Genomic DNA, 26034 nt, shown 5'->3' on the forward strand with positions numbered 1-26034 from the left:
GCCACAAACATATGTCCATTCCAGGAGTTTTCTCAGGGAAGCAGAGAGGACAGTCTCCTTCAGCATTGAGGATATCTCAGGCTATGAGTGTATCAGCAATCAAAACTTTTCTTTCCTTCCTACCACACCAACACAGGCGTTCTCTCTCATCAGTTTAGCAGAATGACCACCTTAGAGCCCTCTGCTGGTCATGCTGCTAACTGCACTGTCAGGCGAAAAGTATCACTAGAAAGCAAATTTACCAAAAGGCTTTCATATATCGGTCATGTCATACGAGCCAATTCTCTGGAAACAGCAATAATGCTCAGCACAGTTATTGTGTCCAGAAGAAGAGGACACCAAAGAATACGCTGGCTAGACACAATCAAGGTTGACACGCACATGACTGTGAAAAATCTGAAAGGAAGTGACCAAAGACAGGGAAGCATGGCATATGCTGATCCACAAGGCGACCGAAAGTCAGCATTAACTCAATGGATAAATCATATTATATATGGTGTAAGTTATACTGTATAACTTATACCCTCTGTACATATAATTATATGCAGGGGATACGCAGGCTACACCAGCATGCTCCAAATCACTATATATAGGAGATGTACATCCCCTATACCCCTGTATATAGTGATATGGACCATGGTGATATATAATTATATACAGGAGATGCCGGTGTTATATTTACAGCTGGTGTAAGTTATATATCACTATATACTGGAGATGTATAACTTATATCAGCTGTATATCTAAAACTATATAGAGGAGATACCAAGGTTATACTGGCATGGTCCATATCACTATATACAGAAGATGTATAATTTATATTAGTTGTATATATATAATTATATACCGTAATGTGGGTCCTATCACTGTGACCTGCATCTATCTCTAGTTCTAGATCTAACTTGTACCCTTTTTCATGATTTATCTTGACTGCACTAGAAAATTCAGCTGTAGTAACCACCATCCAAATATGTAGTCGCCTTTCCAATGCCCCTATGTTCAAGTTGTAGTGGCCCAGTACATGCTTTCCTTGCCCCCTCTATAATGTCATACATGTATGTCTTATGTAGATGTTCTGTGCAAAAGAGTCTTCTCATTCTGTTATGTGTATTGCACAGCTGCAGCAAATAAGAGGTTAATGTTTGGTGTGAGCTGACTGTCTATAAATGTATCAATTTATGTCCTGTCACGTAGTAGGAGTGAGGGTATAAATGTGAGTGCTTGAGAGTGGGAAAGGGCTTCCATCTGGAGTTCCATCTCAAGTACCACCAAAGAGAAGGCACAGAGACTCATGAGCACACTTTCAGCCCTTATGTGTTGAAGATGGAAGAGGAGGAGAGATTTCCCGGATTGCCTGCTTCTATGAAGAGAGAGTGAGCCCCCCCAAAAAGTGAGTGAGCAGTAAGTGAGCGCATTCTTTCAAGGCCAAGTACAGAGGTACTCATTCATAATTGTTACACACCCGAGCGTCCTGTAGTCTGGGACCGCCAGGTGGAGGTACTCTACTTTCATTGGTCACACTCCAGGGTCCTGAAGTCTGGGTCCTGCTGAGTGGAGGTACGAGTCTTTATTTAGTAACACATTGACATCCTGAAGTCTGGGTCTGCCGTGTGGAGGTACTCTAGTTTATCTAATTTCTGCACTCAAATCTGTAATCTATGCCTTGTGTACTGTTGACGTTACATTAAGTAAAGTTGTTCCAGGCCCTTACCGTTCCCGGGGTCCTGAGGTACTATACTACTGTCTGTGGCTCAGTTATTTCCCCGATGTTCATGCCGGTGGGTACCAGAATGGTGGCGTCACCTGTGACAAACTCTTTTCCTGTTCCATCATCTATTGGGCATTGGCTGCATGCATCCCTCCGGGAAGAACCATGGTAAGTGCTGCCGTGAGAAGCCAGCATCTTGTACTCCCAGCTCCTCAGCCTATACCATGTGTCTGGGGTCACCCTCTGGGATGCTGCAAAGCCACCTCTCTTTCCTCAACATGCGTTATACTACTGTGACTTTTCCCCAAGATGCTAATGACTCTTCTTTTGGGTGATTCAATAATCTCTGACACTGGCCAATTTCTCCAGCTTTTCTTCTTCATTTCCTTTACCCAATCATACATAGCCATCTGTAGTCCTCTTCACCACATGGATTTAGTAATAAAATACATTTGTGCTTACCAAATGATGTTCTCCTGGTTTTCATGGTTTCTAAACTCAGCCCTCCATACTGGTTTGGCTTCTCAATTGACATTCTGCTCTTCAATCCTAAATAATGTATGTTGTGGCAGCATAAATGGTGCAGATGGCTTCAGTTAAAAAAGAGCCTTTATTGTTCCATGCTACTGCTCGGTTTCAAGTGATAGCGGCTTGATAAAGACCTATGATGGTCGAAACGTTGTCTGTATGTCTATCACTGGAACAATAAAGGCTCTTTTTTTAACTGAAGCCATCTGCACCATTTATGCTGCCACAACATACATGATCTTGAACGACTATTTGGGTTGATAGTCCACAGCCTTGTGTTGGCTGTGCAATGACTTGTGTTTGGAACAATTCCCTCCTCTCCCTATTGTGTACATTGGGACAGAGGGAGTGCTGCTGGATCCACTATATTTCTCGACTTCAATCCTAATTAGCCATTTCTTCTTTGAAATCATGCCATTATCGAATAAATCTTGTGTGAGTACTTTGTTGAATGAGATTGCAATCTATGCAGCTGGGATATTCATTGTTCTTACACCTATCCTGTGTATCCTGGCCTATTATATTACCCATGCAATCCTTAGCATTCCATCAGTCACAGGTCAACAAAGAACCTTCTCCAGCTGCAGATCACACTGCACTGTGGTGTGTACGTTCTATTTCACTGTCCTTCTGCTATACATGTGACCATCCTCCTACTCCTAGGCTTATGGCAATATATTGGCTATTTTATATATACTTTTATTACACCACCGCCAACACACACATTTGAAAAAAGTGTCTAGTGAATGCGGTTTAATATCTATTCTATACTGCTGAAAAATTGAAAGTGTTAGACACAAAAGGTTGCAGAAAATGTATAAAACTTGGATCCAAGTAATTCCATACGAAGGGAACTGAATAATTAAAAACTGGAGGAAGATTGTTACTTTGTGTTTTGATTTCTGTTTATCCTTTATCAAAAATACTAATATCGCAGGAAAGCATAGACCTCTTGTATGCTTAATACAAATATATTAGCAATTTTGTGTTAACTAATAATTACATTTATAACTTCTGGTAGGGACCTGCGTGTCCCATTTTATGTGGTCTCTTTCAGGTCTTTCACCCTGAAGTTTTTTTTTACGTGCATTGCCAATTTGAGATGTACTCAATAAAGTAAGATTGATAACATAAAAAAAACTGCATGAAGCACATGTGTTAGTATGAAAATTAAGGATCCCTTGGTTATGCAAAATGCTATATTGCTTTAGTTTAGAAGTCATAAAGTGTATTATCTAAGGTGGTCCTGTTTTTGCCCACAGATTGTCGATGACCAGGTATGCCAAATCATAGAATTCTAACTCTGTAAGCCAAATGTCTGACTTTGAGAGAGGTCAGATAAAAGGCATGTTCAAATTGGCAGCATCATATCGTGAAATCTCCCAAAGGACTAGATGTAGTGCAATGTTAGTACAGAGAATGGTTACTCAGTAGACACAAGAAGGCTCCAGTACTCACAGACCTGACTCAGATCCATGAAGGACAATGCCACATGAAGACCTCCAAATTGTGTGAATGGGAGTTGATGCTAGACGGGCAACTGCAGTAGAATGAAGGAGAGGTTGGAGGCAGAGTCACACCATGAACAATTGTAAGCCAGTTGTTTGAAGCTGGGTTGCATTCTTGGACCCCAATGAATTGTGTTCCATTAACCCAATTTCACTGCCAGCAACGACTAACCTGGTGTTCTGCTAAACCCAACTGAACAGTGAATGGAGAATAGTTGTGTTTAGTGACAAGTTCCAATTCTGTCCGGGGCAAAGTGGTAATCATCAACAGATCATTTGGCGTTTTGGAGAAAGGTGATTCAGAACACCACACAGGTCCAACCCTTGGAGACAAGGCTTGCAGTGGGGAGGATGGGGTGGCAATGAGTTATGAAAAGAGGACTGAGTTGGAGATTGCTGAAAGCAAAAAGACTGCTCGCCAGTATGTTGACAGAGAGGTAAACCCTGTTGTCATACCCGTCACGACTACCATCAAAATGGTATCTTCTGACAGGATAACACCTGTCCTTTGCAAGGTGTCATGACTGAACGTTCCCTAGATTTATCCCCAATATAATATGTTTCGGATGCCATAAGGTAGACATATTACATCACATGGCCACCACAACTGTACAACAACTGACTGAACAAGTCATGCAGTCATGGAGAGACATACCCCAAAAAGATAGCTTATTGACTCCAAGGATCAAGGTATGTACTCATGGTGGGCACACTTCTTACTGAAACTTGTACCGAACCGTAATAAACGTTTTGTCTGATCTATTCCAATTTGCTAACATGTAGTCTGGGTATGACTCTGTAAAATCTACCATGTTTCATGAAATTCCACTACTTCTTTCTGAGTGTAAACGCTTTCAAATTTCTACCAATGTATTGAGAAAATCAACCGTAAATTTGTCTAAATTGATGTGCACCAAAAATAAGATGTAATTTATGCCAGAATTCCAGCACAAAACCAGTAGTAAATGCACCCCAGTGTATATTACTTCAAAAACAGCTATTTTACAGATTTTTGCTACGAAAATGATTCACTGGATAACCCCTTCAATTCTGGAGATGGACACCAAAATACTGTGCAACATCTCATGGTAGGAGCACATTGCAAGGCTTTCAACTGTTTGCATATAATGTCACTATGTGCCAACACTGTACCCTGAAGAGGCAGATTCAGTAGCCAGGTAACCTTCACTTGTAGGGATGATCTGAAGCTTAATTTTAAAAAACTCTAAATATTGATATCCTTTTTACTTTTTTTTTACCATGGAGAAATAAAAGGTCATGAAAATCATAGTTAAATAGTCTTTGCATGTAACCTTGTTTACTAGTGATCTCCAGCTGTTTTTGAACATGCTCTAAGAGCCATAATACAAAACCAAATGCAGAATGCCACATAAATGGAAGAAACAGTGTGATTTTTAATGGAAAGGAAAAGCATTATGAATAATTGATGTACAAGAAAAAGAAGAATCGAGACCGGCTATGGTTAATGTGTTTATTCTTTTTTTTTCCTTTACAAAAACATTTTACATGCAAATAGTGAGAGCCAAGTATGGGTTTAGTGTTCCTATGATAGTGCGGTGACTGTGTACACATCTTCTCCTAACCAAAACCTTTAAGACAATCAAAAGGGGCGCTCTTGGCACGTTCTCAGCCACCAAAAAAACTGGTGTAGACTCAGAAATTTATAAAATTGTTTAACTTCTTTACAATTAATCAAGTCATTTGCATAACACTTTATGCTTTTAGACTGTACTATGAAGGAAGCTGCAATGAAGCACACATAAAACAGCGTAGCACCACCGCCATGGGCATGAACGGTAAGGTTTGATGGACCAGTTGAAAACATTTTCCCTATGCAGCAGTTATGTATAAATCACTGCATATGTTCCATTCAGGCCACTGAGGCAGCCGAGTGACAACCACTGTGCAACCTCTAGCAGCTGCTATATTGGTCACCATTCGGCCTTCCCAGAGCTAGATGTAATGGACATCTCTTGAAAACATGTATTTTTAGGTTCTTTTTCTTCATACTGGGAAAGGAGGCTTTGAAATGTGACAATTGAACAAATCTAAAATTTACATAAATTGCAGAGTATTGGTCAATAGATTTCAGTGTGGCACTGCTGTACGTAGTGCCATTTCCTTTTCACACATTGATCTGAAGAGGGCAACCCTAACTTTAAAAAATCCCAAATCATTAAAACTTTCAAATAGAATTTTTTTACTATTTTTAAGAAAAACAAACAAGTTTGTCATGCTGCAACACCACCACGTGAACAATAATGAACTACATTATTTTTGCAGTATTTATATGTGCAGGAGACTCATTGGGCACATTTAGTGTGGAAAACACATTGAGGTGGGTCATCATGACTCTTAAGGCTGGTTTAGACAACGATTATCACTCAAAAAATCTTTTGGGTGATTTTTGAGCGATATTCGTTGTGTTCTTTTTAAAGAGCAAGGCGATCGCTCAAATGTTGAGCGATCACCTTGCACTCCGAGCGGAGGATGCAGAAGACAAGTGGGGTGGCCCCGCTTGTCTTCTGCATCCAGCTGTTCTCTGCTCAGAGCGCCCGCCTCTTATACAGTCAAGCGCTCCGAGTGGGGTATGGAGAACACAGCTGGACAGTTGTGTTCTTCATACCCCGCCTGTCATCAGGGAGCGGGATACAGCTGAAACAATAGTATCAGCTGTATCCTGCTGTGAATTCCTGATAACTGATTGCTGATATTTCAGCATGTTGAAAGATCAGCGATGGCTTAACGAAAACTGCACAATGTCAGTCCAGTTAGACACAATGATTATCGCTCAAAAGATGAGCGATTTTTGAGCGAAAATCATTGTCTAAAAGGGCCTTTAGAGGTCAAGGACACCATGTCTAATGTGTCTCAGTGACTAATCGATCATCAGGACAATGGCCTGGAGCTCAAGACTGTACATTAAAAATTGGAGCTTTGCTAATAATCACTATACAGGAGAAATCTACTGTTCTATAAAGTAAGCTTTAGTGATCCTGCATTGAGCAGGGGGTTGGATACAATGATCCCAAGTTGATGATTTATACTATACTATGATCCCAAAAATTCTTGTACTACTCCAATTACATCCAAATCTGTTTTGTACAGCAATTGCCCTATGGAATTCATCAGCAATTTCCTGATAGACATACACCTAGCATTGCTCCACTTTAAAAACTGCATCTGTGCAATTTAGAATACCAACAGTTTATGTGGCAAAGGAGCCTCCTTTCGCAACAGCTACACCCCTGATTTTAAGAGAATGTATAAGGTAGGAAATTCTAATTCATTCAATGGAAATTTGTAGAAGAAAATTTGTTCCCATTTAAAATTTTGAAACAATTTAATTTTTAAAAACTTTTTTTTTTCAAATATCCATATTGCAGAGTGACATTTCCTTCCTGTATTGTTTGTATAGATCGTGCAGTAGCATTGTATTTTATGGCAGCTGCAATTAATAGAAGTCAAAAGAAAGATAAGATTCCATAAACCAGTACACTCTCCAAGAATGGATGAAGCACAGCCCCACTCCAGCAATCAAGGAGTTACAGGCCAGATACATTCACTCTTAACCATGGTTTAAAATGTTGTGCCAAATTATAAAAAGTTATCCCTTATCCCAGGGATAGGGGATAACGTTATAATTAGAGGAGGTCCAACAGCTGGAACTCTCACCCATTTCCGGTCGGTCCCCGAGTGAAAACAGCGAAGGTAGTGCAGATGCACAACCGCTCCATCCACTTCAATGACAGTGCCAGGGATGGTTTAGTCCAAGTGCTTTGGCAATCTCCAGAGCTGCCACTGTAGAGGATGGAGCAGCAGTCACTCAGGGACCAAGCAGACCCACATGCTCAGGATCGGCGAGTGTCCCAACCGTTGGATCGATCAAAAAGTTATCTCAACATTGCACAACCCCTTTAGAGACTGTCAGTGCAAGGATACACCGGGGGTCGAAGCGGAAGCCAATGCTCTGACGCATATGTGCTGGCTGTCGCTTGTTATTGTGTGTTCATTGATTTCAACATGCCCATTTCATTCCTTTGTTCTCATGGAAGATAAATTGCTGTCAGATAGCATTCAGCTAGAGCAGTGTACAGCCAACAGCTATCTAAGGTTTATAGTCTTTTTTTCGATCCTGCTTTATCTAGGCCTCCTGCAGTACAACAGAACTGTACTTCCCTGTCCTTTAATGAGATGACTCCACTCATATGTCCCAATCTGTGCAGCAAAGCCAACAAGGCAGCTGTAGAAAACACAGAGTGTCAGACTAATGTCATGTCTCCAGTGGGCAGCAGGAAAAACGCAATACTTCAAGATTTACATTTATAAAGAGGGTTGTAGGAAAAACTCAATGTAAGTGTTGTTTCCTGATACATTCCCGTTAACTGAACTTCTAAAATGCAACGTACTCCATCTGCTATCTTTTGCTACATACTGTTGATGGTGCTTGTTACAAACACTACATCTCCCGCAATACAAAACAGCTGAATGTGCTCTGCGGGGATGTAACTGGAGTATGACATGATGTAACTCAAGATCAATTTAAGAAAAGCATTGACAAAGTTACTGAATATTGTATAAAATAAGGTCCAAAAGTGGATCTATAATATAAAGAGGACATCATTTAAACAAAAGTGCTCTTCTTTGTAAGAAGGTGCTCTAGAGCCTTTGGAAATTGTGAAGCATTTCACCTATGGGATCCTCTGGAAAACTCTTATAGAATACTTAAAGAAGAAATCCACAAGTAAGTGGGTAAGGCTGCCAACCTGCGTATGGCATGCTTCCACTTACTACTTGGGAGCCTCCACAGTGTGCAGGCAACAGCAGCCCCTTTAAGTAAACCTTCTTGCAATAAATGAAGCAGTCATGCAGCAACTTCAACACACACAACTGTCTAATAATTTGCCAATATTGTATACCTGAAAATTCATAAAAGGTTATTGTTCTATATGAAATCACTGTAACACATTGACTGTTAAAGGAGACCCGACACGTAGACACAAAAAAAAAAAAAAAAAAAAAAAAAGGCTTTTTTGGCCTAAAGGAATATTAATGATAGTGCAGTTCATCAACTCCCTAAGGACTAGTTCCTCACAAATACAAAACAGAGCTGACCAGCAATAGACAGAGGCTAAAAGGTACCTTTACACAGGCCGATAGTCACCCCAATAATTGCTCAAATGAGCGATTATGGTTGACTGTTGGCCTGTGTACACATGGCCCCTGACAGAAGTCACCAGCTGTTCGGTTTCAGTGAGCCAAAATGGAACGACCACTGAAAAACTTCTTGCTCGGTGTACACAGCAGTCACTCAATCTCTGAGCGACTGCCTGTTTGAAGTGCATGGAGGCAGGGGGACCAGAAGAGATCTCCGGCCCACTCCTCTTCCATTCACTGAACGACTATTGCTCTTCTGTGAAAGCACAGGATCGGTAGTCGGTGGGACAGCCCTTGGGCATTCATGCACCCGACAGTCATACTATGTAAAGATACCTTAAATCTAGCCATATACACAGACAGTTGTAGGCCAACTGTAAACGTCAGCGAATGGTTTAACCTATTGACCACCAAATCTTAAATATTTGGTGACACAATTCTAGACAACAGCTAAAGTTCCCAATCATGCAATATAATGCATGTTCTATTTAGCCAAGTGTGTGTGTGATATTAAAAAGTAAGAGGAGAAGATATGTGGCTAACATACATACATGGCAACACTCATCTTTAAAGTGGGTTTCCCACTGTTTAAAATTGCTTCACCAGTAATCTGTACTTCTAGGTTGCTGCTGACTGGGTCATGTGACCTGCTATAGCCAGTGATTTGCTGAAGCGGTCACATGTCCTGGTCAGCAGCAACAAGGAAGTACTCAGTGATTGCGCAGCAATTTTAAGTAGTAGGAAAACCCCTTTAAAAGAGGATCTACATTTTTTTCAATTAATACCACAAGTGAATATAAAAAAACCCTTTGTGATACATATTAGAGATAAAGGCCCCTTTCTCCACTTACCAGCCACTCTGCATGTACTGATAAAATCAGTATACAGACAGATCATATAATAGCTGCAATTCATAGAAGTCTACCCCCAGCAATTCCTTCCTCTCCATACCCCATGGGTGACAGCTGTAATCTGATCAGTATACAGATGGTATCAGTACATTCAGATTCGGTGATCAGTACAAGAGGCAGGAGAAGTAGCTGGTAAGTGGCAAAAAAGGCATTTTTCTCCAATAAAATATATCATGTGTCTTATATTCATTTGTAAAAGTTTAAAGGTTTAGTTACTCTTTAAGGAAACAAAGTATCCAACAATTTAAAATGAAATGTATCCTGCAGAATGGTCAGGATCCGCCCTCAAGGAACCCGAGATTTTTTTGACGAAAGAATAAAGGCCCTTTTACACGCAAAGATAATCCCTCAAACAGAATGACTGCACAAACTGTTGACATTTTTGCATAAAATTATACATGTAATTAACGGCTTTAATCAGCTGCATTTTCCTCCAGGAGCTGTTTGCTCAGTTGGTTGTGTGTTTATGCAATGGTTATCACAAACACACAGCCAGCTGAGCAAACATCTGGCCAGTAGATTCCATTGTTCTCCTAGTGACAGAGTAAAAAGTGTACTCATAATGCATGCAAAGCAAAGACAAATCAGTCCACAGTAAAAGTCTTTTGAAGAGCCAAGTCATGGTTTTTATGCAGGCTGAAACCCAGCTCTAAGCGACAATTAAGCGAATAGTGCACAACTAACAATTATCACTCACTTTCGGCCTTTTGAATGATTTTGAGCGATAATTGTTGAGTGTAAAAGAACCTTTAGCTACAAAAATGGCAGAATCTGCTGGGAGCATAGGTAAGAATTAGTGCATATGACAAATGATTTTACTTAGAGTGACAACCAGATCTCAATGATCATATTAAAAATAACATTATGGGAAAATAATTGCAGCAGTAGAAGGGCTTATTCAGACGACCGTATATCGGCCAGGTATTCACGCCCGGCCGATATACGGTGTTCCTCTCTGCAGGTGGAGGAGGCCGGAAAAGCCGGGAGCAGTGCTCTGAGCTCCTGCCCCCTCTCCGCCCCTCGACACTATTTGCAATGGGAGGGGTGGGACAGGGCGGAGCTAAGTCTCCATTGCAAATAGTGCCTAGGGGCGGAGAGGGGGTGGAGAGGTGGCGGGAGCTCAGAGCCCTGCTCCCGACTCTTCCAGCCTCCTCCCCCTGCAGAGAGGGACACCGTAAATCGGCTGGACGTGAATACCCGGCCGATATATGATCGTCTGAATAAGCCCTAACACTGCGTCCATTGGGAACCAAAATACATGAGCCCAACTCCTCAGAAAGAAGACTCTTGATTGCTTAAAAGTCAGGACTGGAATTAAAAGGATTTTTTACATCTTGCAATCCAAGATCCCTGTTTATTAATAACCAAAGCTAAGAAGCAGTTCTTGTTCACCTATCATTCAGTGTTTCACATTTCTATGTGAAACACTGCATGACCAATGTTTAAACTGCCCGCAAAGTGAACGAACCGGCGCTGATTTTTATGCCGGCTGAAACTGGACGAGCAAGAACCTCGCGACTCTTGTTCCTCATTGGCTCGCATTTAAACTAAACTAGTGTCGTTCAGTTTCGCTAATTTGAATTATTTTCTGAATGATAACCGTTCAGTCTAAACATAGAATTAGGTAGGATATGTGACCCTCCATACCTATGTTGAAAGGCTGAGATGCCTCTTGACAGGTACCATTTTAACTTGTGCATAATGCCTTATTAGTGCCACCTATCAGTTACTACTCTAAGTTCAATGTCAAACACCTCATAGAGCCACTTGGGTTATCAGTCAAACCAGGAACGGCCATCTGTAGACATCACTGAGGTGCAGTGGAGTTAAAAATAAGTGAAGTATATCGTATGACCTCTCTCAGTATGGCTAATTGGGCTAGGGATGGAGCTTAACACTTTGCAAAAAGACTGCAGATCTATTAGTTCATCTGAATGCAATGTGGGGGAAGGGGACGACGACGACGGTTACCTTTAATTTCATGGGGTTCCGGGGGAAAAAAAAGTGCCATTTAAAAAAAAAAAAAAAAAAAACACATAAAAATAGGCATTTTAATACCTACAGCTTAATATTTCCATTCATATTTGGCAGAAATGTAACATGAAGCAAGACACCCTGCAAAAGAAAAGTGCAAGCATCACTTCTTTAAAACTGCCCCTCTTTCCAGAGGAAAAGAAATAGAAACAATTAACTTTTTGGTGTTAACTACAATTAAGTTAAGAGGGGGAAAAAAAAAACTTCATGCCATATAAGAAACAAACTTCCTATAAATACCATCAATATGACATCCATAAAAGCAGGTGACAGAATAGTACACATACATATAACACACAGCTGACACCAAAGTCACACACATTGTCATAAATACAAACGTAATATAAGGTGGTTAAATAGGCTATATACACGACACACAAACTAGAAAACGTAAATGTGTCCCTGGTCTTCATTCCTCGGATAGTAACCTCATGTACTATAGGACATTATTAACGTTCTCACTGTTGGAACCTCAGGGGGTGTATTTTGCACATTGGATAGATCCATGCTCTGGTCCACGGTAAGAAAGACGGATTGTTTTATTCTTCAAGAAAAGACGATCTTCCATCTTCAGAACAGTCACGGTAAGGGGATTTCCAACACCGCAGCATACGGCAGTAGAAGATGGGGTCTCCTGTATAAGACCTATAATGTAACTTCAAAGGGCATAGATTGGGGGTGATGAAGATGACCTCCTCTATTGCCTTGGCAAATACTACCGTACCTTTGTAGCTCAAATTGGTCACATTTAAGGGGACCATCATAGCCACAATCCTGGAGAACCCTTTGAAGAACACTCCTGTTTTATACTCTAAAGTAGGCGTGAAACCACAATACTGTTCTAAAAGTCCAATACATGGGTCCCCAATGGATATGAAACCAATGAAATTCGTGTTCCACCAGGGAACAGTTATTCCTCACTGTCCATATCCAGAATTTTGCTGGTCTATAGAACATACAATCTATATTTTTCTTGGAATGCGGGTTCACCAGCCTGGAGGAGGTTGGGTGCCATTCCCCCATGTTGACATACAGACCCTTCATAATCTGTACTGAAACCCAACGCTCTTGACCTCTACTTGATGTTGTAAAGGTCCCACTATTCTACAGCTTGTGGGGTCAAGTCCTTCTTTCTGATGAAATCGTCTTTGGATTCCATATGCTAAGTGCTTCAAAATTTTATCAAACATCTTGGGAAGTCTCAAAAACAAGAGAGGTTCTTTAGAACACAACAAGTAACATGAATAAAACTTGATTTTTAGCAAGACTGACCCCTGGCTATAAACCCATCGGTTGGGAGGCAGGAGCCTTGTGGGATAAGACATTGTGAAATTGGGCTGACAAGTATCACAGATCAGGCGGTGTGAGTGGCAATGTGTCGCTCTAGTAGAGTGCGGTGGGAAAAGTATTTATTGCAGAAGCAGCACTGGAAGCGCTCGGGTCGATGTGTGCGCATGTGGACGTTCAGGGAGCTCTTTTGGGTGAAACGCTTGCAGCAAATGGAGCACTGGAACGCACGAACGCCAGTGTGGGTCACCATGTGTTTGAGCAGGTAATCCCGTAATGAGAAGGATCTCCAGCAGATGCTACATTGATGGGGCTTTTCACCTGGAAGGAGGCAAGAGCAGATAATTAAGTGTTATTGGTAACATCTACTTTGGCAGTTCATTGTTCATAGAGGAAAACTCTCTTATACTACAGATTAGGCTCACTGTCATTTTGCTCAATTTCTGAATTCCATAAGTTATGGATTGCACTTTGGGCCCTGTGGGCCACCTCCAATGTTCACTAAAACAAAGGCGATTAAGCCTTAAGCCGCCTGCAGATGTTTGGGTCGGATCCCGTTTAGAGAATTCTCACAGCAGGATCCAACCAGTGTGGCTCTCACCTGCTCCGGCTCTGTGATGTGCCGGCTGCCTGCCAGTCGGCGCATGCACAGAGCGGAGCCTGCCCGTCAATAGTGACGTTTCTGTGCAGGCATCTGCTAGACCTGCACAGAAGGAGGACATGCGCGATTTGTTTTCCGCGTGTGTTTTTACGCGGACAAATCGCGGCTGTGTGCATAGGATTGCGTTTTGCAATGTAATCCTATGCATGTGGGCACAGGCGGAAATTTTGCAGGAAATCCCGCAGCAGAATTGCTGCCCGTGTGCAGGGGCGGGGGGGGGGGGGGCGGGCATAGGCCGGTTTCACATGACTGCATATGAATTGCAGATTCCGTGATTGGCGTCCGCGTGAAGCATTTGCAGCAAAACGGAGGCATTGAAAGGCATGCATTTTCAATTTTTCCTTCACACTAGTGGATACGAATTGCATATTCCGCGAGCGGGAGAAAAATCGCAGCATGCTCCATTTACAGTGGATTCCGTGCAGACGGCCTCCATTGATGTCAATGGAGGCGTCGGACCCACAGCCTATACACCGCAATTAACAGAGTATGGGCTGTGGGTATCCACATCATCATTAAGCAACAGCACAGGTAACAAAATAAAAAACCTGTACTGTGCAGGACCGGCTGCGAGTGTCCATGGTCACCCGCAATACAGACAAGTGCTGTACGCAGGGTCACCGGCTGGGCTCACAGCCAGATTTCATTGCGGGCCTCCCGCAGACAGAATCCGACCTGCTAATGTGAGCCCGGCTATAGACAGTCTAGTGCTAGTCAAGTAGAGTTGACCATAGCCAAAAAGGATATTGCTAATGAGAGCCCTTTGTTGTAGGGACTGGTGGGAGAGTCTTGGCAAAAAGGTCTGAATTATAACCTGTCAGAATTGGAGCAAAATTACATTGACCTTTAAAAAGGGCTGTCCAGTGGCAAAAAAAAAAATATTTTCAATGTTCTGCTAATAGAAATTAATTACTCTTGCTAATGTGCTTTAATTGTGAAAACTGCACAGATGCCCCAATTTTAGACTCTTGCGGCCCCAGAAGGTCCCCTTCCACATTTGTTGGAGTGCAGAAAGTTAGACTCCCTCCCCTCTGTGTCGAGGACATGCTCAAAGAGGGCTGGCTTAGTTAATGAACTGACCTGTGGGGACTGAAATCAGGACATTAGTGCAGCTTTCATGATTAAAGTACGCCAAAAAGTTTCATTTACTTCCATTTGAAAAATATCAAAAACTTTGTACGTCACCGGACAACTAAAGAAAGAGGACCGGTCATGTGAAAAATCCTGTTGAATCCGCCGCCAGTGTTAAGCAGTATGACACACACAGAACACGCACATGCTTTAACCCCCAAAAAGCCTTTCTGAATTTCTTACTTTGACTAGAGGTGGAATGATTTGCATACTGCATGCACCACTTTCCAACAGTCGGCGCCATGAGCCCTTGGAGTCAGCCGGTCACTGCCATGACTCATGGCTCTTTGACTTGAGGCAACTTATTTGCATATCTGGCATGCTACCTACAAAGTAAGAATTTTTGCAAATGCAAAAAAGGCTTTTTGGGAGTAAAAGCATTTGTGTTATGCTTACGTCATACTGCTTAAGACAGCATATTGTTAAGAATTTTGAGGGGACAGGTTGCCTTTAGAATACAAAAGTTTTTCAAAAGAAACTTTATAAAATACTGCCCACTATAAAAAACAAAACTTGACTTCTGCCATAAAAGACGCAGAATACATGAACCTGCCTTAAAGGGGTTGTCCCGCGCCGAAACGGGGTTTTTTTTTTAACCCCCCCCCCCCCGTTCGGCGCGAGACAACCCCGATGCAGGGGTTAAAAAAACAAACCGGGTAGTACTTACCCGAATCCCGGCGGTCCGGCGTTTTCATACTCACCTGCTGAAGATGGCCGCCGGGATCCTCTCTCTCTGTGGACCGCAGGGCTTCTGTGCGGTCCATTGCCGATTCCAGCCTCCTGATTGGCTGGAATCGGCACGTGACGGGGCGGAGCTACACGGAGCCGGCATTCTGCACGAGCGGCCCCATTGAAGACAGCAGAAGACCCGGACTGCGCAAGCGCGTCTAATTTGGCCATTAGACGGCGAAAATTAGACGGCAACCATGGAGACGAGGACGCCAGCAACGGAAAAGTGAATAACTTTTATTAACTTCTGTATGGCTCATAATTAATGCACAATGTACATTACAAAGTGCATTAATATGGCCATACAGAAGTGTATAGACCCACTTGCTGCCGCGGGACAACCCCTTTAAAGCTTTGCAGATATTTCTCCATAACACAAGCTGTATGCATGAATGTAGCCATGAGAACCTCCACAAGTCGTACTGCAGGCTGCATTCAGAGAATTGGAACATGCCGCACACAACACAAACAGGGTTTAGATACTAGAGCAACTTATTTTGTTTCCTAACTGCAACATTTTAATCTCTTCCTTGTTATTTCCACTTCTGTAGTCGGATCTCCCTGGGAGCCTCTTACAAACACTTCTGTTCTGCTGGCTGAAAGCATCAATGGAATTTACAAGATGTCTTCGGCGTACAGTATGGCGGGCGTCCGCCTCCATGGACTCAGCCGATCGAACAGGATGTTTATTCCTCCCTGAATTATTAATTGTCGGTAGATGAAAATATGCGCTCACTGTATAAACGCCGCAGTATTTAAAGGCTCCTAGAAACCGCTGCGTAACAGACAGCTGAACCCAAAGACTGTTCCAAGAAAAGTTTATTCCAGACCGAGCCGAGGGATCATTGATGGCCAAAATGTAACAAAACAGAGCAACTAGCTAATATATAGTGGGTGCCCAGTTGCTGCCCAACTATAAGTGAAGCTACACTTTGGGGGTGAAAGAAAAGTGCTTACACGGCACTTCCATAAAATTTCTAAGCTGCACACTACAGTCTGCCATAAACAGCATCTTGTATTCTGAGAACGGGCTGCAGACGTCTTAGGCTGCCTGTCCACAGGCGAGTTTGCATTGCGTTCCCCGCAGCGATAATCCGGCCGCGGGGAACGCAGTGAAAGCTCTCCATAGCGTTGCTATGGAGAGGGCAGCCGGCCCATCCACAAGCGGAGAATCATTGTGATAGGCTGACCGGCAGAGATCTGTCTGCCAGCTCCTGCTCCCGGGCGGCGGCTCCTGCGGCGGAGATCCGCCGCGGGATACGTCTGCACTCGTCGACAGGCACCCTTACATAAAAGGTCCTTTAACTTCTCATTAGGGCAAGCTCACGAGCCTATATAAAGGCACCGTTTTACCGCGGTGTGGACCCGTGTATCGGAGTAATTTTTGGCTGCACATGACCCGCTGTCAAGCACAGGCTTCCCTGTTTTTGTTTTTTTTTGTAAGCGCCCATAGAGAACAATAGGGCTCTATCCTGGATAATACAGGGTAAAATAAAACTTGCGTTTTTTTTTTTTACTTGCGTATTATACGCAATGAAAACCGCTAGTGCGCATGTAACAGTGAAAATCAATGTATTTGAATTGTTGCAATGGGCCGTGTATTATACAGTGTATATCGCGAACATAATACGTGATTCAAATACGCTCGCGCGAACTAATTCAGCTGTGTTTTTACCTCAGGAAAGTCTAAAGCAGCTTGTCGCCAGGATTGTTTAAGGACCGGTTTGGTTTGGTAGCTAGTAAAAAAAAGGAGGCCAATTGCCAAGTCTGAAGAAATACTGGCTTAGTGTACACTAAAAGGAGTTGTCTCAAAAAGACAGCCCTGTCCATACGCCCCATTAGGGCATACAGACTCAGAGGGGGCTCCTATGTTTGGGACCCCTCTCTACGGGCCGGCCACTTGGTAAGAACAGCTCCCATTGTTTGTCTATATAATACAGGCATGGCATGATATATTTAAGTGGCCAAGTAATGCTGCCAGGGAAACGTTGGCCCATAAAATTCATTCCTTGGCAAAAAAAAAAAATCAGCTGTTTCGTGTTGGCGGTGGCGTTTTGAAAGGTGATGTCCATGATAGGACAACCATTCTACAAACTGTGAAAAACATTTTTCATAATAGTTTATATGTCCCAAGTCACTTCTTGTTTTGCGATCAGCCTTGTCCTAGGGACAAAAGTGAAAAAAAACTATCCCAGTGATAAACGGGCTAAACAGGTTTCATTATCATTTCTATGAGGATTATCTGAGCAACCAGTCACCTACCTAAAATTTAAATAGGCTTATCCTCAGGGAACACAATCAATAGTAGATCGGTGAAGATCTGCCACCCGTGATCCCTGACAATTTCTGTAGTAAAAAAAAAAAACAGCTCCAGTCCCACTGCAGTGGCCACGATTGGTATTACAGGCAGAGCTACCACTGAAGTGAATGGTAATTTTGCCTGAAATACCAAGCTTCGTCACTACAGTGGGAAAGGAGCTGTCGAGCTTTTTACAGAAATCAGCTCCGTGTACGCCAACATGACAAAGAGTTGATGAGCGGAGTCCTGAAAAGCAGACCCCCATTGATCTGCTATTGATGGCATAAATTTTAATAGACCTTTAAACTGCAAACTAATGTCTATAGAAGGGCTGAACAAATCCAGGAGCCAGGGAGGGGGGGAAATAGCCATCCCTGGCACCTCTGTCATACATTCGAAAAAAGTCTGGTTTACACTGGCCAATGATCACTCAGCCTTGAGCAATCATTTAGCATGATCATACCCCACCCCCCCCCCTCCCCGGAGAACTGCTGATAAGAGTGAATGACGATTTTTAGGTTAGGCTGAATTTAACAATCATCTAACAGTACCCGAAAAGCGGACGATGGGCGCACATTAACACACACTGATTATCGCTAAAACGATCGCCGATTTTTTAGCAATCATCGGCTGGTATAAATGGGCCTTAAGTCCTAACGCTGACAGTTCTAATAACAGATTATGGTAGTCTTAGTTAAGCAGTTTCTTTAATGCAACTCCAGACTACAGCTTGATTTAACCCCTTTAGTGGCACGCCCAGAAAATCTCTGGCGCTTAATGCACTGACCATGCAGTTAAAATTGTTAAAATAGATTCTTTCATCACAAAAACAAAATGTTGCAATGTGATTGATCTTGCAGTTATTTATTAAGGAATGCAACAAACTGCATTGTTAACTCATTTAAAAAACCTGCCCAGTGAGGCATAACATGGTAATAATAAACCTGCCACTGAAGCGGTTAAAGCAACCCTTTGGGGGGAGGAGAAACAAAGATGGCCACGCTGCTTCTCAGACTACCCGATGTACACTGTGCACTAGTATGCATTGGTAGTCACCACATGCTGTTCTGACTGGCCTGTGGTGTCTTGGGATCCTTTTACAATCGACCACGGGCGAGCGTTTAAGTGCCCAGGAGTCATTCCAACGCTCATTACTCCTGCGCTTTCACTCAAGTTCTCTTCTAACCACCTATGTCCATCAAGAGTAAACATAGATGAATGACAGGCCAATTATCGGGAGGTTCTTATGCCTGCATAAACTGAACGATGAATGATTAACAAAGAAAAGGGCCCGATGACCAGAGCGATCATTTTCCATAAAAATTAATTGGTATTTAAGTAGCTACTTATCTACTTAAATACCAATTAGGTATGCAAATGAAGCCTTTGCTTAACGCAGCCAATAGCTGGAGGCTATTATCTGCGCTCAGATCCTTTGTTCTCCATGGAGAAACAATGCTATCAGCACTCCCCCAAGGAGAACTACTGATAAAAGTTAGGGACGATTTTTATGTTGGACTGAATTTAAATAACAGCAAGCAGTGCCCGAAAAGTGGATGATGGGCGCACATTTACACGCACCGATTATCGCTAAAGCGATCGCCGATTAGCGATTTTTTAGCGATAATCGGCTGGTGTAAATGTGCCTTTATAGTGTTTATGTTAATGATGTATGAATGAGAGATGTGAATTACTGGAGGGTCAATTTAAAAGACACAGCCCAAACTGTAAAGCAACCAACTCCATTCTAAATGCCTTCGATACTGCAGTTATACTTGTGCTCCTTAACGACACAGCCATTTAGGGCTCCTGTACACTGGCGAGAGCGATATCGGGATGTGATTGACGCCAGATATCGCTCTCGCAATCCTTCTTGAAGCTCTGGAAGTGAGGCGTTTCCGCAGGGCAACAGCCTCCCATCCCTGCAGGGCTGAAGTTATCAGCTGTCATTCAAGGCTGAGTGCTGCCTCTGATTGGTCACAGCGCTTAGCCAATCAGACGCAGTGCTTTCATGAGGCAGGGATTTTCAATCCCTGGCCAGAAGACAAACAGAAGGGTGCCGGGACCTGCAAGAAGACACACCAGAGTTGAAAGAATTACTAAGGTGATCTATTCTTCCTTTTTATTTAATTTTTTCCTACAGTTATTGATTTTTATTTTTTTGGGGGGGGTGGGGGCGGTAACAATGGACGAGATCGCAAAAGGAATGCACGTCGCAATTTTGTTTTGATGCTGCATCGCAAGTGTTAAAACATCGCAAATATGTATGGAGCCATTGGCTTCATAATTTCGCGATTTCTCGCAGCGCTGGGAAATTGTGCGATTCCCTCACCAGTGTGAAGCCACTCTTATTTTTTTCATTTTTGGTTTCTCCACCTCACTTTCAAAGAGTGTCAACTAAGCCATCTGAGAACTTTTTTTGCGGGACGAGTTGCATTTTTCAATGATACTATTTATGGTATCATATAATGACAGAACTTTATTTTGTAGGCAAGTACGATTATGCGAGGCATTTTTTTTTGCTATACTACTTCCAAAAAATAAAATATCTTTCCAAAAAAAAAAATTCTGCCACAATAACTTTTTAAAAATCTTTTCGTCAATGTAGTTGTCTGAGGACTCGATTTTTTGAAGGGCGACCTGTGGTTTCTATTGGTACTATTTTAGAGTACATACCGTAAGACTTTTTGATTGCTATTCAATTTTATTGGTAAGGAGTTGACGAAAAAAAAATAAATTCTGGCGGCGTGTATTTTTTTTCCCCTGACAACGTTTACTATGTGAAATACATGATGAGTTATTTTGATAGATTGAACTTTTACGCATGCAGATACCAAGTATGTTTGAGGTTTTTTTATATATATATTTTCATTATAAATACAGAAAAAAAAAGTTTTGTTTTTTTTACTAAGTATCCTTTATTTTTCCCAGCAATAAAAACATTGCCGTGTCGCATGTCTTAATAGGCAGAAATGCACGGTAGCCCTTGGGGCCCCTGGTTGCTATGACCCTAGACAGCACCTTGCAATCTAATGGCAGGTGGGAGGGGACATTCGGGACTTGGGATGTTCATTGGGGGATTTAAATCCGCTGTCAGAATGTGAAACATTGAACGGCACAAGTGCGAACGATAAAAGGAGTGTTAGACAGGTGCTCAACCCTCAGGTTCTGTGTTTAGCAGTCATTTCCATTCACTAATGAACGAGCAGTTAGAAGTAACTAAAGGTATTCAGGCATCTACTTATCCTGCCGAACACACTTGTGTTCTACTTCAGTATGTGGAGATGAAAGCACAGCCCCCGGCAGTAGTTCCTCTTATCGGGGAGCAGCACTCCGCTTCAGGGATGGATCTTGGGCTTTATCTCCTCACTGAGCACAATGGCCGCCCGGCTTATCACCCGCATCTCCTGTCACACATGGGGAACTGCTCACCGCTTACTACAGCAATCTGTTTAATTAGCACACACAAAAAATGACTGCCTGCAGAGAAAAGGCCGTCATCGATGCCGAACCTGTAATATAGCAGTTACCCAATTTATCACTAGGACCAGAAATGCCCTCTTCATAAGGAACTGGCACAGCTACCAGGAAATCGGGTCCATAAAGGTGTAGTAAACATGGCTGTTCCTGCCCGTTGTCTGTGTCTAGTATTACTGCTCAGCTCCTTTAACCCCTTGAGTGGCACGCCCGGAAAATTTCCGGGGACGAGCTCCACTGCTCATAGCAACATAGCCCGGAAGATTTCCGGGCTATGTATCACTATGGGAGCTGCAGAGCACAATGCCACAAGCTGTGACAGTGTGCTCTGCCTGCACAGACCCACACAGAGCAGTGCAAGGGCTTTGAAAAAACAGCAGAAGATATTGCCGACATGTCGGCAACCTCCTGCTTTGTTTACAGGTTGCCATAGAGACCATCGGCTTGTCAGAAGCAAGCCGATGGTCTCTGTGGCAGGGAGAGCTGGTTGTTAGCTGTCAGAGGACAGCTAGGTACTAGCTCTTACAGCAGAGATCAGAGAAAACCTCCGATCTCTGCTGTGTTAACCCTTTACATGCTGCAGTCTATGTGACTGCAGCATGTAAAGGGTTGTCACTGCAGCATGTAAAGGGCTGTCATCATCGGACCCCCGGAATGTGATCAGGGGTCCGGATGGGTCCCTGTGGAAGTCCCCTAAAGGGACAAAAAATAAAAAAATTAAAAAAATAAAAAAAAAGTAAAAAAATTATTTAAAAAATAAAAAAAACACTTGTCTCCCTTTACTTTGTAAAAAATCAAAAATACAATCACACGTGGTATCCATGCATCGTAATGACCCAGAGAAGGAAGTTAATACATTATTTAACCCCTTAATGACATGGCCCCTTTTTTTCTTTTTTCCCCATTTCTTTTTTTCCTCCCCCCTGTTTAAAAAAATCACAACTTGTCCCGCAAAAAACAAGCCCTCATATGGCCATGTCAATGGAAAAATGAAAAAGTTATGGCTCTTGAGACGCAACTGCAAAACTAGTTGAAATTCAATGATTAGACCATTTTAAAAAACCTGCCCTGGTGGGCACGACAGGGTGGTAGAAAACCTGCCACTCAAGGGGTTAAAGTGAATAGTTTTTAGCTGCAATGCCACATACAACCTGCGCACCAATGTGGCGCAGTTTAAAAAAAAAAGCAGCCATGTATTTTTATTCTACAAGAAAGTCAGAAGCCAGTGTTCTCCATAAGAAGTCTTGGACAACCCCTTTAAAGGGATCCAGTCAGCTTGAAAATACACTCCATCCTACGGGCAGTGCGTTATAGAGCAATAGTACTGCTATATAAAAGCATCCCCCCTACGTAGAGGAATCATACAGCTATATAATACCGCCCCCCCCTACATACAGGACTAGAACAGCTATATAATACCGCCCCCTACGTACAGGACTAGAACGGCTATATAATACCGCCCCCTACGTTCAGGACTAGAACGGCTATATAATACCGCCCCCTACGTTCAGGACTAGAACGGCTATATAACACCGCCCCCTACGTTCAGGACTAGAACGGCTATATAACACCGCCCCCTACGTTCAGGACTAGAACGGCTATATAACACCGCCCCCTACGTTCAGGACTAGAACGGCTATATAACACCGCCCCCTACGTACAGGACTAGAACGGCTATATAACACCGCCCCCTACGTACAGGACTAGAACGGCTATATAACACCGCCCCCTACGTACAAGACTAGAACGGCTATATAACACCGCCCCCTACGTACAGGACTAGAACGGCTATATAACACCGCCCCCTACGTACAGGACTAGAACGGCTATATAACACCGCCCCCTACGTACAGGACTAGAACGGCTATATAACACCGCCCCCTACGTACAGGACTAGAACGGCTATATAACACCGCCCCCTACGTACAGGACTAGAACGGCTATATAACACCGCCCCCTACGTACAGGAATAGAACGGCTATATAACACCGCCCCCTACGTACAGGAATAGAACGGCTATATAACACCGCCCCCTACGTACAGGACTAGAACGGCTATATAACACCGCCCCCTACGTACAGGACTAGAACGGCTATATAACACCGCCCCCTACGTACAGGACTAGAACGGCTATATAACACCGCCCCCTACGTACAGGACTAGAACGGCTATATAACACCGCCCCCTACGTACAGGACTAGAACGGCTATATAACACCGCCCCCTACGTACAGGACTAGAACGGCTATGTAATACCGCCCCCTACGTACAGGAATGGAACGGCTATGTAATACCGCCCCCTACGTACAGGAATAGAACGGCTATATAATACCGCCCCCTACGTACAGGACTAGAACGGCTATATAATACCGCCCCCTACGTACAGGACTAGAACGGCTATATAATACCGCCCCCTACATACAGGAATGGAACGGCTATGTAATACCGCCCCCTACATACAGGAATGGAACGGCTATGTAATACCGCCCCCTACGTACAGGAATAGAACGGCTATGTAATACCGCCCCCTACGTACAGGAATAGAACGGCTATGTAATACCGCCCCTACGTACAGGAATAGAACGGCTATGTAATACCGCCCCCTATGTCAACCAGCAGCTGCAGTTATACCGATTCAGCCACTATATGGCCTGACCATCATCTGTGTGTATCACACTCCCCATCTTGCCATACTGTGTACATCTCCAGCCCCTTTACCTTCTGTATCACCCCATTACTTGTAGTATGTAAGCTCCTTGGAGAGGACCCTTACCCCTACTGTTTCCATCAACTGATTACTATATACCCGTGGTCATTTTTATTCTTGTAAGCGCTGCAGAATATGTTAGCACTATATAAAGATTATTATTATGTACAGGAATAGAACGGCTATTTAATACCGCCCCCTACGTACAGGAATAGAACTATATAATACCAACCCCTACATACAGGAATAGAACGACTATGTAATGCTGCCCCCTACATACAGGAATAGAACGACTATACAATGCTGCCCCCTACATACAGGAATAGAACGACTATACAATATCGCCCCCCTATGTACATGAATAGTACAGCTATATAATACACACATTTCATCTGTGCAGCTGATTCATCTGCACACTGACCCAGAAGGGAAAAGTGTTGGCACTTGAGCGGCCTGCCCTCATCCCACTGCTCACTTCCTACTGGCATCACCTACCCCAATACTGCAGTAGAAGCCTCTTCATCACACACATAGGGTTTATCTGTACAGAGGTATAATGGTTAGCACTCTGGACTCTGAATCCAGCGATCCTAGTTCGAATCTCGGTGGAACCCGCATGATCACTTTAGTTGTCTGGGATGATTTAGTAAATCCTGCACTGAGCAGGGGGTTGGACCCGATGACCCTATGATTCTATGATTAGAGCATAATCTGACTCCGCCTCCATCTCCGGCCCTGGGTACAGGGGGAGGAGTCAAGTTCTGCCTTGTACAGAGCATGGCATTCAACATGTCCTGAGCGTGTAATGAAGAGGCCTCTATGAGCACGGCTAGAAAGTGGGGCCATAGAGCGCAGTATTAGTTTGTAGAGCCGCTAGTAACAACTGAGGGTCACTGAGGGGGCTCATTAGCCTGCGTATTATGCACTCATTATTTGTGCGTGTAATACACAGTGCTAAAACCTCACTGATTTACATTGGGTCATGAAAACCTGTTATTACATGCGAGAAAAAAAACCCCTGCAGCATCTCCTATTTTAGTGCCTAATGCGTGCTATTATCGTAGTCGGGTGCATGAAATACGCAGTAAATACACATCATATGCATATTAAGCATGTAAAAAAACATATGTAATACACAGGCTAAATATGCTAGTCTGAGTGAGTCCTAAGACTCCCTTCACACAGGCGTATTCGCACCCGCAAATTTTGCTTGCGCAATATGCAGTAAACATAGAGTTCAATAGGTTCAGTCACATGCATTTCCTGCGCATTTTTGTCATGCAAAACAAAAAAAAAAAAAAAAAACGCAGCATGCTCTATTTTCCTGCACATTTGCGCACCTAAAGTCCCCATAGAAGTCAAAGGGGGTGTGCAAATGTGTGCACAACATGCTAGGAGATCCGTAAAACACCACGGAATTGCGCAGGAAAAAGAACACAACTAGAACTCAGACTAATTAGCCATTTCAACCAATATGTATTTATTTACGCATAGAGGTGCATCGAACGGCTTCATTCATTCCGCAAATACACAGAGCTCGCTCGTCTGAAGGGGGCCTAAGGGGTTCATGGGGGGTAGCAGCAGTATGAAAAGAGCGGGCACAAATGAGTTATAACTGAAGAAGTCTTCATGATGATCTATCACAAATAAGAAAAATTAAAATGAAGGACTTCATCTGGAAGTAGCTGCACTGTAAACACTACTCACTGTGCAGAGCTGATAGCATATGGTGCCTACATTATTTAGAGGTATCCTATTTTTTAGGAGGGGGGGTTGACATATTCTTTGCGCAGGGGTCCCTTAGTATCCCACGTCGGCCCATGACACCGCTCCCTATGTACAACAATAGGACTGCTAGAATATACTGCCCCCTAGGT

The 26034-nt window shown here is 43.1% G+C and overlaps 1 protein-coding gene across 1 annotated transcript in view; it reads right to left on the bottom strand.

Moving 5' to 3' along the window:
* Positions 1–5222: 5222 nt before the first annotated feature.
* Positions 5223–26034, bottom strand: part of ZBTB45 (zinc finger and BTB domain containing 45) — a 28341-nt gene continuing 7529 nt past the window's right edge. The window contains exon 3 of the mRNA XM_066607391.1: positions 5223–13475. Within this exon, the coding sequence (XP_066463488.1) occupies positions 13222–13475 (254 nt within the window). The 3' untranslated portion in view covers positions 5223–13221. The remainder of the gene's footprint in view (positions 13476–26034) is intronic.

The sequence above is a fragment of the Eleutherodactylus coqui genome, chromosome 6 (assembly GCF_035609145.1).
Source record: "Eleutherodactylus coqui strain aEleCoq1 chromosome 6, aEleCoq1.hap1, whole genome shotgun sequence".
Classification (NCBI taxonomy): Eukaryota; Metazoa; Chordata; class Amphibia; order Anura; family Eleutherodactylidae; genus Eleutherodactylus; species Eleutherodactylus coqui.